Raw genomic sequence first — 16,154 nt, 5'->3', positions numbered from 1 at the left:
GTGTAACTCAATAAGAGTAGAAATACAAATACTGTACCTTGCTATTATACTGTAGGTGCTGCTGTACTTTAGCTGCTATAGATTTCACCCTAGACACTGCTGTAGCCTCTGGAGAGTAATAGTGTGAGTCTAAGCATCAGTATTTATTTATTATTATGTAGTGTGGTACTACATTTTCGAATTTAAACAATTCATCCTTAGCTGCATAAACTTGAACACAGACCAACAGCAGTTACTTAACCATCTACCTGATGCTAATATGTCCTAAGGTAACTTTCCAAGAGCCTGCCAGGGTTCCATTGGTTTAGGGGTGCTGGGGATGTACCACATACCTGTTCCTATTAGAATGATTCTGTCATAGATGTTATCACTCATGTAACTCATGATAAATACAGTATATGAAGGTTTACTGATTTGGCAACAAATGTAAAAGAACGGAAGAAAACCTGGATCCTGGAGGGGGTCCTAAAGAGGTTAGAACAGAATTCAGCAAGAGCTGCTGGGTTTCAGCTATACCTACAATTTACAATTAATATATTTATTTGTGCAGTATTTTCCCCTCAGTTTTTTCGGTTACAGACCTGCCTACATTGGAATAGACTATTTCTTATACCTACTCTCCCTAAATACCCTCTGCTCAGATTCTTCTAGCTATCGGGTGCAGGGTTACTTTTGGCACCTCCATCCTGCCTCTCTCTGTCTCTCTGGCTGCACAAGGCTGATCCCTGAACTACACAGTTAAGCTCTTCTCTCCAAGGAGACTCCGAACAGATAAGAACTGCGAGCTGCGAAAGTGATAGGGGTTTAGGAACTAAGTCTAGAAGCATAGAAAATCAATTTGGGGAGATAGAAAAATATTTTTCCTTTTACATCATTTTCTGCCTTAGGATCTGAAATGAACCTTTTGTTGAAGATTATTGGATTTTGCCTGATTAACCCTATCAGGGTGGCAGAGAATGACCATAGAGAAGAAAAGAAATACACAGTTATTAAAGCTCAGGAGATTAGTTGGAACTGTATAATAATAATATTATTACATGGGCACAGAGTAGGTATTATGTCCCTAACACAAAAACATTTTATTATTCACATTTGTTGAAAACAGTGGCGAACACTTAAAAAAATAGTTCAAGGACCACTATACACTAAGGGTAAAGTCTATAACTACATAAAGAAACAAAGCAACACTCAGTGCTTTTTAGGACATGGTACACCAAGCTAACTGCTATTCTTTTTATATTTTTAATGTGTTATTCCATTTAATGATACAATGAGGCATTTGGCACAAGTGGCATCAGTAATCATTGTTTATAACCAATGACAAGCATAATTTTATAAGGATACATTTTACAGGATATTCACTGCCTTTGAATATTAGATGCTATTTTGTCTACAAAATACATGGAGTTCATTAGTCAGTCTAAGAAGGTAGGCGCTCTAACAGCATGCAGGATGTCAGTTGCATATTGTCTGTGCCCTCATCTAAACAAAAGCATCAGGGATGTAATGCCTCAGGATATCACTAATTTGCCCTGAGGACTTGTACTTCAGATGGCCAAAGAACAGAAAATAATCCCCCCCCTTCTTCCATGCAGTAGACCATTACAGTCAAAACACCATCACAGATACAATAGGATACTTAAGGGAGATACAAAAGGTGTCTCCAAGCTTGTCTCCGAGGCTTAGTGGGAAGGCACTGCAAGGACCAGTACCAAGGAATTAACATCTCCATCATTGTGCTGGGGATTAGAAATGACCACGAGGATTACAAAATTCATTACTCTAAATAATTAGATGTCAAAATGAAGGAAGATGGTGACACAGCCCATGTTAAGATTCTGCTTTCAAGTGAAAGAATGTCACTTATTGGTTTATTGCTCAAGTCTGATGTCATGAAAGAAAAACCCATAGAACACTCAGCAATGATATGTGTCATATTGTCCTTTTCCTTTCCTATATTGGAAGCAATCACTGCCTCTCTAGAGCTCTATCTGCAGATTTACACATAAAGAAGTGAATAAAATGAAAGTATTCTTAATTTGTGTTCTTAAATTGTGCTATTATTAATGCCAAAGGGCTGTGCACTTATTTTAATTTACCAGACATGCGGATGGGCTGGTGATGTGCAGAGCTGGTGGGAGCCCTGTCCTCACCTGCCATAAGGTAGGGAGGGAAGGATGGGGGCACCTCTGTGCCCCCTACCCAAATGTAGGTAGTGCCCTGTTCATCAGGAAAGCACATGTCCTTGTGCTCCATTTTAAAGAGCAAGGACTAGCACCCACAGGCAGGAATATGTTGTCATTGTATGAATAAGTTAATAAGTGAATTTCATACTCTATAAAACCATGCTATATGTTATAATGCTAGATGTTATCTTAACTTCCCAATAAGTGATACAGAGGTTTTTAAGTACTTATGTCGACCAAACGTACAGTAAGTGTACAGTATTGTGTGCCACCATAAAACATACAAATATTTGTATCATACTCCTTATTTATCTGATTACATGTGGAGCCCCTTCTATTTGGACTAAATTGGAATTTAGTCAAGCTGATATGATACTTTAGCTATTCCTGGCACCGCTCTGTCCAGGGCTTTTCCAGGCTCTGCACTGCTTGCACCCCCTGACCCCTTACACTCAGTGCAGTCCCTGGCAGTATTTATAGAGAAGGCGTATGTACTTATGGTGTGGTGCGCTTATCTTAATCAGCGGCTGGTCCTTAACAGCAGATAAACTATATTCATACACTGGCCACCAGCCACAAAGGATTCCTTTAGAGTTACTTTGTTATTTAAGTTACTCAGATTCTTAACAGATACAAACATTCTGACACAGTTCATACCATTCCTAAACAATTAACACTGGGTAGTAGCAGCACTTATAGCATGTTTATAATTTTCACTTTAATTGTACAGATATTACATGTACTCTCAAGGGGTTTCTTCCACATGTAGGGCCCTATAGGGATACAGGCCCTATAGAGTTAATCTTTTCACCATTTCCTTGGGTTATTGGGTAGATTCCCTGTTACAGAATAACCTTTACAGTGATAGGCTGAGAGATTTGATGACACTGCTCTGACACACTTCTATATAGTGTGTGCAGGGAGTGGCCTCTTCCTCTTTTGCCTCTGGATGTGATTCCAGCTGGATGTGCTCAGGGGGACTGAGTGCAATAGGCCCAGAAGAAGGCATGTGTCCAAGTCGGGGACCAGGTTACCCCGTGAATGAGGAACAGATATACTAGGGCAGACTTGTCATAGTCTCTCTAGGAGAGAAAGGCAGTAAGGTTAGAGAGAAAGAGCAGCTGAAGCTCCAACAAGGATTTGCAGAAAGGGAGTAGCTTCCCAGAGGCTCTGTGTGTTGCCTCCAGTCAGGGACTCCAGTGAAGAGGGACTGTACTGTAGAAGCTGCTTTCCTGACAACTTCCAGGAGGGAAAGGTTGTACTGCAATTGCCTGTGTACTCTCTGTGTGAGCCTGTATTTGATTTGTGTGAACTCTCAATATGCTGTTTTCCTCAACTCCTGTGTGAGTACTGAAACCTGTGGTCATTTGCCCTTTTTGGCATAATAAACCGTTCCTGATTGTTAAGAACCTCCTGGCGCCCAAGTTGTTTTTGTGTGCACAGTAGCCTGGGGGGGGGTGTAGTTGCACTACACCATAGAGGGAACACTTCCACTTAGCGAAGGCCCTGCCCTGGGTGTAAGTCGCATGTAACCCATGCTCTAGTGTTCTAGCTGGTGAATTAACCCCGAGTGGCCCAAATAGGTGTTACACACATTTAAAGGTTAATCTCTCTGGGAAGCTCCACCACACTAACCCATCTACCAAGCCTCAGGGGAGATCAGGCTGCTCTTTCCCAGTACCCCAGCCAGTAATCCCCAGCCAGTAACTTTCAGGCAACATGTTGCTCACCAACCCCTTGAATGTTGGTCCCGTCGGCCTCAATTGAATTCCTGGCTTGAAAGCAAGCTTAGTTGCATAAAAACCATGCACATGGCTAAACAGAGCCTCCTGTAAAACTAACAGTCCACATAGAGACTAAATCAGCGGAAGAAGAACACTGCATTTCAAGAAAAACACCTGCTACCTACTGTCAAATTTGGTGGTGTGGGGCTAGGTGGCTAGTTCAGGGACTGGGGCCCTTGTTAAAGTCGAGGGTCTGATGAATTCAACCAAATATCAACAAATTCTTCAGGATAATTTTCAAACATCAGTCACAAAGTTGAAGTTACGCAGGGGTTGGATATTCCAACAAGACAATGACCCTTAACACACATATGAAAAAGTTTGGGAACTCCTCTTGATTCTTTGGGGTTTTTGTTATCATTGGCTGAGCTTTCAAAGTAGCAACTTCCTTTTAATATATAACGTGCCTAATGGAAACAGTAGTATTTCAGCAGGGACAAAGTTCATTGGATTAACAGAAAATATGCAAAATGCATTATGACAAAATTAGACAGGTGCATACATTTGGGCACCCCAACAGAGATATTACATCAGTACTTAGTTGAGCCTCCTTTTGCAAATGTAACAGCCTCTGGACACCTCCTATAGCCTTTGATGAGTGTCTGGTTTCTGGTTGGTGGTATTTTTGACCATTCATCCATACAAAATCTCTCCAGTTCAGTTAAATTTGATGGCTGCCAAGCATGGACAGCCTGTTTCAAAACATCCCATAGATTTTCGATGATATTCAAGTTGGGGACTGTGACAGCCATTCCAGAATATTGTACTTCTCCCTCTGCATAAATGCCTTTGTAGATTTTGAAGTGTGTTTAGGGCCATTGTCTTGTTTGAATATCCAACCCCTGCGTAACTTCAACTTTGTAACTGATGTTTGAACATTATCCTGAATAATTTGTTGATATTTTGTTGAATACATCCGAACTAGCCCCAAAGCCCCACAGCATGATGGAACCTCTTCCAAATTTAACAGTAGGTAGCAGGTGTTTTTTTTTGAAATGCAGTATTCTTCTTCTGTCATGCAAAGTGCTTTTTGTCATGACCAAATAACTAAATTTTTGTCTCATCAGTCCAAAGCACATTGTTCCAAAATTACTGGGGCTTGTCTAAATAAGCTTTCTTGGCCTGCAGACCTGTCTTTACAGCAACTGTGCCTGTGGCCTTCCATTTCCCGATTACATTCCTTACAGTTGAAACTGACAGTTTAAACCTCTGAGATTGCTTTTTGTAGCCTTCCCCTAAACCATGATACTGAACAATCTTTGTTTTCAGATCTTTTGAGAGTTGCTTTGAGGATCACACTTCAGAGGAGAGTCAAAAAGAAGCACATCTTTTAACTGGCTACCTTAAGGGTAAGGCCACATGAGGAGATTCAGGGAGATTTTGTCACCTGGCGACTCACTGTGGCAACTTTGGGAGACTATTGAAAATGCATCGCCGCGTGTACATTAGCGCAGGCGACTTTTCATTGTAACCTATGGGGAAAAATGCTGAGGCAGTTTGGGGAGATAGTCACTCAAAAGACGAGACGATTAGTCTCCCCGAATCTCCTTGTGTAGACTAGCCCTAAATACCTTTTCTCATGATTGGACACACCTGCCTATGAACTTCAAGGCTTAACAAGCCAATTTGGTGTTGCCAGTAATCAGTATTGAGCAGTAACATTCATTCAAATTAGCAAGATTAAAAGGGTGCCCACATTTTTGCACAGACAGCTTTTCACATTTGATTTAATTCCATAAATCTGAATACTGCTTCACTAAATATCTTTGTTCCGAAAAAAAGTTCAGGTTTTTTTTTTAATGCATTATGAACCACATCTGGATTCAGCCATATCTTTAATGAAACAGATGCAATCTGAATGAACACTTACAATTATTTATCCAAGCTTTGAAGTCACATGATTTAAAAAAATTGTTTGCAGGTGATGCAATATTTTGATTTATCAATCAATATTTTTGATTTTGCCACAAAAGGAAAGTCACAACAGCTTGCCCTGAGCATATTTTTTTTGTCCCCTGGAAACACTACCTGGCCATAGTCTGGATCCATACATTGGATCTGTGTCTATTTTGTGCTCTCCCAGGTAGTGCAAGGGGTATTATGCCACAGGGTAACATTTTTTATGACCACTTCTATGTGTCCATAGATATGTTGTACTTTACAAAATATACTTTACTCACAAGCATTTTGAACGTATTACATAATATTACTAAATCAGTGACAGCACAACTAATCACTATCAACCTATAATCTACTTGTTAAACAAGGTCAGGTCCTCTATCTTCTACCTCCCTCTCTATTGTGTCTCACAGCCACTCATATTTATTTATTTTCTGCTGGAGTGAGGGTGGGGGTTCTGGTTTTAAAACTCTGGAATGTTGGAAGATCTTTACAATCCGCACAAATCATAACAGAAATCTTAGGCTGTGTTAAAACAAAAAAAACAAACAAACACGTGACCCCAGTAAAAACTAACACCAAAATCCTAGGCAGCAAATGTACTTTTGCTAAATTAGCTGCAATAGCCAGTTAAAAAAATAGGTATAAATAAAGTTTAAGTAAAAAAGGGTGGTTTGGTCAAATTACTACTAACATCTAAAGCAAACTGACTGGTTGATTTACATAATTTCCCTCCCTGAATTGTGTCTAAAAGGAATTTGATGAGACCTGTAGCTGACATAAGATGTACAAATCTATTGAACAATTGATCAAGGCCTAAATATCTTGTTAAGGATTGGTGATATTTTTGAATAAAGGAGTAACTTCGGATACACTTTTGGTACAAATGAAGAATTCTGCACAACAGTATTTGTATTAGCCACAGTGTTCCATTAAAAATAAATTAATTATGTTGGATTATTTAACCATACTTTGGATTATTTAACCATATGTTTAAAAATACTGTTTAAATGTTTAATACCACACCACTGTGATTTTTGGGAGTTATTGTCCATCCAGATCATGTGACTCCATAGTAGATGGAAGACCCACCCTTTTGCCCATGGATTAAAATAAGTTTGTTACACTGAATGTGAGGCTTGATAAAGGACTGATGTAAAGCCTGAAATGTTGCCATTTTGTAACACAATCAAACACTGTTTTTCAATAACTCAGTTGCTGATGCAGTGGAGTCTTTATATGGGCAATTTAATGAGATGTGCCCAACTTTAGAAGGCAGTTCAGAAGAAGCTACAACTTGGTGGTGACTCTAGGACCCTGAGCTGGTGCAATTTTTATGGATACCCCCACAGTGTTTAACATGATGTTTTCTTTTAAAACATGCCTAACCATGACCATTGCTGAAGATACCAATCCTGCTATTCCTAACTTGTGTATGAAAAGCCATGCTAAAAGAAACCATTTTAAAAAAAAAAGCCAAATTTGGTAAAAATGTAGAGAAAGTTCACTGTAAGAGAGGTACAGTAGGCACTTCCTGGTAGCTTAGAACTTATATCATATAGCAATGTATACCACTCGGTCTGTGCCATCCTGTATTTCTCAAGACCTGTCACTTTCTCTGCCTCATGTGAAAAAATACTCAAAATCTAAATCTAACTTCACCGATAGATTCTGTAAAAGACATGATATTAACCACTATATCAATTGTAAATCGAAAGGAGTGATATACTGTTTGAATGTCCCTGCAATAAAAAATATATAGTAATGACAACACAAATGGTTAAAATACGGATACATCAACGCTTTAGTTCCTTATGAAAATGCTGGAAAAATTAAGAAAGTGTAGGGAAGTGTTATTTGCCCTTTCCCTAACTGCATAACCCTGTGACTTTAAATCTGGATCCACCAAAAGCATGGCTGCTGCTTGCACTGCAGTGAGACAGTTTTCAGCCACAGCCTAGCCAATCAGCAAGAAGGATTTGCTTCTGACCTTGTGACCTCTCTGAAAGAAGTTTGGAGCCAAAATGAAAGTGAGGCTTAGGTTAACCAGGAAGAAGAGAAGAGGAAAGCATGGACTAATACACTGAGAGCAGCCTGCAATCTCTCCTTCTCTCTTGTGAGTGTTCCTGCTGATTTAACTGAGTAGGAAGCTAGGGATTTCACCTATAGAATATTTACCCATATAGGGAATCCCATAGCCAGAGCACAGGGAGTTAGTTAACCCTTTCCAGTCAGCCATCATAGTGACTGGAACTAGTGCAGCTGCCTGAGCTATTGCTAGGGAAGTAATCCCTGTAGGATAGATAGGACTTCAGCCCTGTAGTGAGTTGCCAGCGTGTACACTGGATCTGGACTGTGGATTTCCCATCAGCCTCCGTGACACGTGCAGTGGATCCTCAGGAATTTAGGAAGCCTTTCCCTACACCAGCATTGCAAGCACAGTGTGGATTAAAGCTGCCAGACTGCTTCCCTGTATCTGCTCTGCCTCACAGGATCTTTATTCTTTCATTATCACTGGGAGTTGGTGAGACCTTCACTTTACACACCCCGGGGTGCATCAATCTAGTGTTGAAACACATACCTCTTCTATTACTACTTTGGTATATACCCTCAGACCTCTAGTGTGCACACTCACCATTCTTAAAGTGACAGTGGACATTTTCATACCAAGGGTGATACTTATTATATTGTCTTATATTCATCGTATTATTGTTATTTCACTGTTCTTATTGCATTTGCATATATTGCATTTCTAATATTACATATTACTGCATATCTGCCTATTGTGTGGTTTATTGTCTGCTACAATTGGTACCAAAATCACTGCTATTGCAGTTCCCAGGGAGTTGTATGCCACCAATATCGGGTTTTAGCCCTGGGTGGAGGCACTTAACTTATCCAAACCCCGCAAATCTCCCACTTAGCGGAGGCTTGGGATCTATACTGTTAGCGCCACAGTGTGGCCCTGGATATTCCTGCCAAGAAAGGGTTACATTTTGGAGGCACTGCTGAGATTACGATTTGTAGAATTTCAGTCACAATGTCAGCTATTACCCCAGAAGGAGTTAAAATGTGGGCTCTGCAGGAAGGACTTAATTTGCCCTGTGCCTTTGCACTTGATCATATTCCCCTACAGTTACCAAATAATATGCTGGAACAGACACTGTCATCTTACCCAGGCCTGGCTGGTTCTGCTATAGTCACATCATCACTTTCACCTTTACAAGGATTGAAACAAGTGCTGTGTGTAGCTCAGTCTGAGCTTAACAGAGACAGTATACCTGCAATTATCTATCCAAATGGTATTTCTCCAAGGGGATGGCCTGTTATATATCCTCCTACTGTTCCTGCTATGCACCCACAATGCTCTTCCAGTCCCATGTCTGTGCAGCCAGACTCCTGCAGCATACTTATTGAAAATGACACTTCATACATATCACCTCAATATCCTAATTTTGAGTGGCGACCTCCTCCAGCACCTCACCCATTCACTAGCCTAGACACAATTGCACCTATATTTGCTGAAAGCATACAGAAAGTGACTGAAGCTAGTCTACGGTTATGGCAAGAGACTGTCTGGAGTGTAAAGAAGTATTTTTCTGGTACTGAACCAGTACCCAAAGGGGAAGAAGTGTTTACTGACTGGATAGAGTACATCCGCCCATTGTTAGAGGAATGGGAGGGAACTGATAAAATGAAGCAACGCAGACTAATGGAGCTAGTAAGACCCCCTGCTTTGATTTTCTTACAAGCCCATAACACTAAACACCCTGATTGTACTGTTAAAGATTTATTACAAGCTTTGATAACTCGCTATGAGAAATATGAGGATCTTCAACAACGTCTTGCTAAGTTTCAAGCTATGCGACAACTTAAAGGTGAGAGAGCATCTGTCTTCATTAGCAGAGTGTCTAACGAACTGAATTACCTCATATTCAAAAAGATAATTCCTGCAACTCAGGAAGTGTCTCAACTTCACAGGCAAGTAAAGTGGGGATCAGACCCCCATCACCCTGTCAATCTTGCTGTGCAAGCTTACATGAGATACAACCCAGATGCTGTAACAGGGGATCTCTTAAGAACTGCAGAGGAGGAAGAAGCCAGAATAGACTTCTATTATGCATCTTCTACCCAAGCTTCAGATTTAAATCAGAAAGAGAACCCTTCAAAAGCTCCATCCCAGACTGTTCCACAGCCTGCAAAGAGCCAGCCAGCTGGAGCACCATTATTTCCTAAATCCCAGAAATTTTTCTGCGAGCATTGTCGAAAACAAGGCCATGACATCACTAAATGCCCTCGTAAGGTACAAGCTACTCCTGTGCAAAGCCAAGCTGGAGAATGTAACTCAATCAGACATAAGAAACGGAAGCCTAACCACCCAAAACCACTTGTTGGGGTAGGGCGGAAGTGCATCTTCCATCTGACTGTGAATGATGTTCCGACTACTGCATTATTTGACACTGGATCACAGATAACCATCATTGGTCGTCCTTTCTACCAGAAACATTTATCCCACCTACCCTTGACTCCAGCTGATGACATAGAGGTAGTAGGTGTGGGTGCCAAATCTGCTTGTATGGATGGAAAAGTGGAAGTTGATCTCCGAATTCCTGGGATAACTTCTGAAGATGAACCACCTCTCAAAGTGGTTGCTTATATTTGTCCTCCTGCTGCTCATAGGACATCTGCACCACTCATCGTGGGATCTAATGTGAAAGCAGTTGAAGATGCTTTTCTAAAGTTTCTGCAATTACAAGGCACCACTGATGTTTCTTCCTTCCCTGTGTCAGCAGCAGTAAAGAGACTGTGTCAAGCCTTTGTACCCGAATTTTGTCAGGGCCCTGTGTACAGACTAAACGGGCCTGCTATGGAAATTCCAGCTGGGCAAGCACGACTGATAAAGGTTACCAGATCTCTGCCTATGGAATGTGACACCCAAAGCTATTTTCTTCTGGAAACTCCACCTGAACAAGTGGCAAAGCATGGTTGGGAACTAATTCCAGAAAGAAAAGATTGGCGAGAGGGGATGCCCGAGTTTGATTGGGTTGTTCTGCAAAATCACAACCCTTGGCCTATTACAGTAAACGAATTTGATGAAGTTGGAGTGTGTTACTCGGTTCAGGAAGTTACATCTGAATCAGAAGTATGTTCTGCACATATTGAACCAAAAGATGCACCTCTTAATTTTGATTTTGGGGACTCTCCCATGCCGAAAGAAGCCAAAGAACTGCTAATTAAGGAGCTGAACTTCAGAAAAGATGTGTTCTCCACTGATGACATGGATGTTGGATGTGCCAAGAGTGCCTGTCATACCATTCGCTTAGCAGATTCTAAACCTTTCAGGGAGAGATCTAGGAAGCTGCCACCCCGAGACATTGAAGATGTGCGTACATGTCTGAAGAAGATGAAAGATCAGAATATAATCACAGATTCCAGAAGTCCTTATGCTTCCCCTATTGTGGTGGTTCGGAAAAAGGATGGATCTGTTCGTCTGTGTGTCGACTACCGTACATTAAATCGGAGAACCATACCTGACCAATACACTTTGCCCAGGATTGAAGATTCCTTGGAAGCTTTAAGTGGCAGTAAGTGGTTTACAGTGATGGATCTTAGATCTGGATACTATCAAGTACCCATGTCCCCTGAGGATCAAGAGAAAACTGCCTTCATTTGTCCTCTGGGATTTTACCAATTTACCCGAATGCCTCAAGGTATTTGCGGGGCCCCCGCCACATTCCAGAGACTTATGGAAAAAGTATTGGGAGATCTATGCCCCCGAGAGTGTCTTGTATACCTTGATGACATCATTGTGTTCGGAAGTACTCTAGAAGAGCACCATGAAAGACTCATTCGTGTGATTGACAGACTTCAAGAAGAAGGTCTAAAGTTGTCTATTGACAAATGCAAATTTGGCCGTACCTCAGTACACTATGTGGGACATATTGTGTCTGCTGAAGGCGTATCCACTGATCCTGCTAAAATAGAAGCAGTGGTGAATTGGCCACAACCAAACAACCTCACAGAGCTTAGGTCATTCCTAGGGTTTTGTGGCTATTACAGAAGATTTGTGGAGGGATATTCTAAGTTGGCAAAACCCTTACATGCCTTACTGACCCTCACCTCAACTGATGAAAAGGCTGCCAAAAGTTCCAAATTACCCTTTGGGGATAAGTGGACTGATGCCTGTACTGAAGCCTTTGCTGCTTTGAAGAAATGTCTCACAGAAGCTCCTGTGTTGGCTTATGCAGATCCTACAAAGCCCTATATCCTCCATGTGGATGCCAGCTATGACGGCTTGGGAGGAGTTCTTCATCAAGAGTACCCCGGAGGATTGCGTCCAGTGGCATATATCAGCCGAAGTTTGACTCCAAGTGAGAAAAACTATCCAGTGCACAAGTTAGAGTTTCTGGCACTTAAGTGGGCCATTGTTGACAAACTTCATGGATACCTGTATGGAGTACCATTTGAAGTAAGAACTGATAACAACCCTCTAACATATGTTCACACCACAGCCAAACTAGATGCCACAGGCCACAGATGGTTAGCAGCCTTATCCAACTATCAGTTCACACTTAAGTATAAACCAGGTCCCAAGAATGTAGGAGCCGATGCCCTATCTAGAAGACCTGGCCTACCTGCTACTTCTGAGAATGAAGAGTGGAAAGAAATTACACCCTCAGGAGTAAATGCCTTTTGCCTAGCTTCTGCTGTAAACAGAAGGAAACTCAACTTCTCAGACTTAAGATTAGTGGATTCACTGGGTGCCAGACCCAATTGTGTTCCGGATGCTTTCAGCTGCCCTGCAATGCTAGGGATTGATCAGTTGCACCCTTTGAAGAAAAAGGATTTGATCAGAGCCCAGCAAGCTGACCCTATCATTGGACCCCTGAGGAAAGCTGTCCTGCAAAAAGACCAGGAGTACCTTAAGAAGTCTCTGCCTTCTGATAGCACTATCCTTTTGAGAGAATGGGAGAAGTTTCAGATAGACAATGGACTCCTGTATAGGGTACTACTATACCATGATCATCCTGATCGACGTCAATTAGTTCTTCCCAAGAGGTATAGGCAGTTTGTGCTCAGAAACCTGCATGACAAACATGGCCATTTAGGTATCGAGAAAAACCTATGGCTTGATTCAAGATAGGTTCTACTGGCCTAAAATGAGAGAAACTGTTACTGATTATTGCAGAAGATGTCTGAGATGTTTGCAAAGAAAGACATTGCCCATAAAAGCTGCACCTCTGGAGCACCTGAAAAGTTCAGGGCCCTTAGACCTTGTCTGCATGGACTTTCTCTGCATTGATCCTGATACTAAAGGTGTTGGAAACATTCTGGTAGTCACTGATCATTATACCCGCTATGCTCAAGCATTTCCTACCAAGGATCAGAAAGCTGCCACTGTTGCTAAAGTCCTTTGGGAAAAGTTCTTTATCCACTATGGATTTCCTGTCCGTCTGCACTCAGATCAAGGACGTGATTTTGAGAGTAAATTGATCAAAGAGCTTCTGCAGCTACTCAATATTAGCAAAAGCAGAACTACACCATATCATCCTCAAGGAGATGCACAACCAGAAAGATTCAACCGCACCTTGCTAAATATGCTTGGTACACTTCCTGTTAAAGAGAAAAGATTCTGGAGTCGCCATGTTAGTACCATGGTTCATGCTTACAACTGCACTCGTCATGAGACTACTGGATATTCTCCCTACTTCCTCATGTTTGGCAGAGAAGCACGACTACCAATAGATCTTTACTTTGGAGTGTCAGTAGATGGTATGGACAGTATCAATCACTCTCAGTATGTTGCTAAATTAAAGGAAGACTTGACTAGAGCCTATCGCCTTGCTGAGGATAATGCTTCCAAAACTAATCAAGGCAACAAGAGAAGATATGATGCCAAAGTACGCCACAATGAACTTGTTCCTGGAGATAGAGTGTTACTGAGAAACCTAGGAAACCAGGCTCAGCATAAACTAGCTGATCGTTGGCGTACAGACTTTTATGTTATAGTTGATAAAACTGCCTGGTATCCCTGTCTACCGCATCAAAGGTCCAAGGGGGTATCTAAAAGCCTGGCACAGAAATCATCTCTTACCCATACCTCAGGTATCTGACTCAGAGACTGAAAATCAAACAGACTCTACTGTTAGTGATGATCCCTCTGATGCTGAGAATTCACAAAATGACTTTGATGTTTCAGTAGATTCACCTGCAGCAATTCATGCCGATGATGATGAACAGCCAACAGTTGCACCTACTAACTCACATGATGACCAACCTCCATCTGCAAGGACTTTGAGCCCAGACACCCCAGACTTTGTTCCTGCTACCCATTCTGGACTGAATCAAACTCAAAATTCAGTAAACCCAGCCTCAGGACTGCCTGCTAGGGATGTGCGGAGGGGAGGAAGGATAAGGAGGCCTCCTAGTGCCCTCACCTATGATTCTCTAGGAGTACCTAGCTATACTTCTCAACCTTTTGTTGGATATGCTGTACCTTATCAAAATGGTTTGAATGTGCCTTGTGTTACTGATGTTCAATCTTTGCTAAGAGAAATGCACCAAATGATGAGTAGATTATCTTCTATGATGTCTGTTGCATACTACTAATTTAATTTCTCTTACAGCAACCATTGTGACTTGATAGATCTCAGGAGAGACTATTAGAAGTGGATGTTATTACTGTTTATAACACATTGAATATTGCTTGTTTACAATGTTTGTACCCTTGCTGGGCCAGAAGGGATTTTCCGGGGGGAGAATGTAGGGAAGTGTTATTTGCCCTTTCCCTAACTGCATAACCCCTGTGACTTTAAATCTGGATCCACCAAAAGCATGGCTGCTGCTTGCACTGCAGTGAGACAGTTTTCAGCCACAGCCTAGCCAATCAGCAAGAAGGATTTGCTTCTGACCTTGTGACCTCTCTGAAAGAAGTTTGGAGCCAAAATGAAAGTGAGGCTTAGGTTAACCAGGAAGAAGAGAAGAGGAAAGCATGGACTAATACACTGAGAGCAGCCTGCAATCTCTCCTTCTCTCTTGTGAGTGTTCCTGCTGATTTAACTGAGTAGGAAGCTAGGGATTTCACCTATAGAATATTTACCCATATAGGGAATCCCATAGCCAGAGCACAGGGAGTTAGTTAACCCTTTCCAGTCAGCCATCATAGTGACTGGAACTAGTGCAGCTGCCTGAGCTATTGCTAGGGAAGTAATCCCTGTAGGATAGATAGGACTTCAGCCCTGTAGTGAGTTGCCAGCGTGTACACTGGATCTGGACTGTGGATTTCCCATCAGCCTCCGTGACACGTGCAGTGGATCCTCAGGAATTTAGGAAGCCTTTCCCTACACCAGCATTGCAAGCACAGTGTGGATTAAAGCTGCCAGACTGCTTCCCTGTATCTGCTCTGCCTCACAGGATCTTTATTCTTTCATTATCACTGGGAGTTGGTGAGACCTTCACTTTACACACCCCGGGGTGCATCAATCTAGTGTTGAAACACATACCTCTTCTATTACTACTTTGGTATATACCCTCAGACCTCTAGTGTGCACACTCACCATTCTTAAAGTGACAGTGGACATTTTCATACCAAGGGTGATACTTATTATATTGCCTTATATTCATCGTATTATTGTTATTTCACTGTTCTTATTGCATTTGCATATATTGCATTTCTAATATTACATATTACTGCATATCTGCCTATTGTGTGGTTTATTGTCTGCTACAATTGGTACCAAAATCACTGCTATTGCAGTTCCCAGGGAGTTGTATGCCACCAATATCGGGTTTTAGCCCTGGGTGGAGGCACTTAACTTATCCAAACCCCGCAAATCTCCCACTTAGCGGAGGCTTGGGATCTATACTGTTAGCGCCACAGTGTGGCCCTGGATATTCCTGCCAAGAAAGGGTTACAAAAGATTACACAATCCTTTCTATTGTAGCATAGCATTTCAAATAACATCATAATATGAACCCGGTGGGCCTAAAATTTTGGGCCATTGAGAAAATCAATTTGGGGATAAGAAATGGGAACCTTGAATAAGAACTTTAAAAACAGGAAAGTCATTGGATCTTCAAAATGCATACTGTCTCTCCCTATGTGATTAATGAGAACATACTATTTAATGCCTTTCTCTAGATATCTTCCTACATTGTAAATTGTAACTTGATTGGGATGGTAGAATCGATGCTGGTAACTCCCCCCAGTTAGTGACGTGATAGTGAGTGACATAGCAAGGAGTTCCTCTACTGGCGAAAGGGTTGCGCACTGACGTTAATGATG

At 41.6% G+C, this 16,154-nt stretch overlaps 1 protein-coding gene across 1 annotated transcript; it reads left to right on the top strand.

The window, feature by feature from the left end:
- Positions 1–8,795: 8,795 nt before the first annotated feature.
- On the top strand, positions 8,796–13,013 carry LOC121398770. The gene has a single exon (XM_041578072.1). The coding sequence runs from the start codon at positions 8,910–8,912 to the stop codon at positions 13,011–13,013; it is 4,104 nt and encodes a 1,367-aa protein (XP_041434006.1). The 5' UTR covers positions 8,796–8,909.
- Positions 13,014–16,154: the final 3,141 nt, after the last annotated feature.

This window comes from Xenopus laevis, chromosome 9_10S (assembly GCF_017654675.1).
Source record: "Xenopus laevis strain J_2021 chromosome 9_10S, Xenopus_laevis_v10.1, whole genome shotgun sequence".
Lineage (NCBI taxonomy): Eukaryota > Metazoa > Chordata > Amphibia > Anura > Pipidae > Xenopus > Xenopus laevis.
Note: the sequence above shows the minus strand (reverse complement) of the source record. Positions and strands in the feature narration are given on the sequence as shown.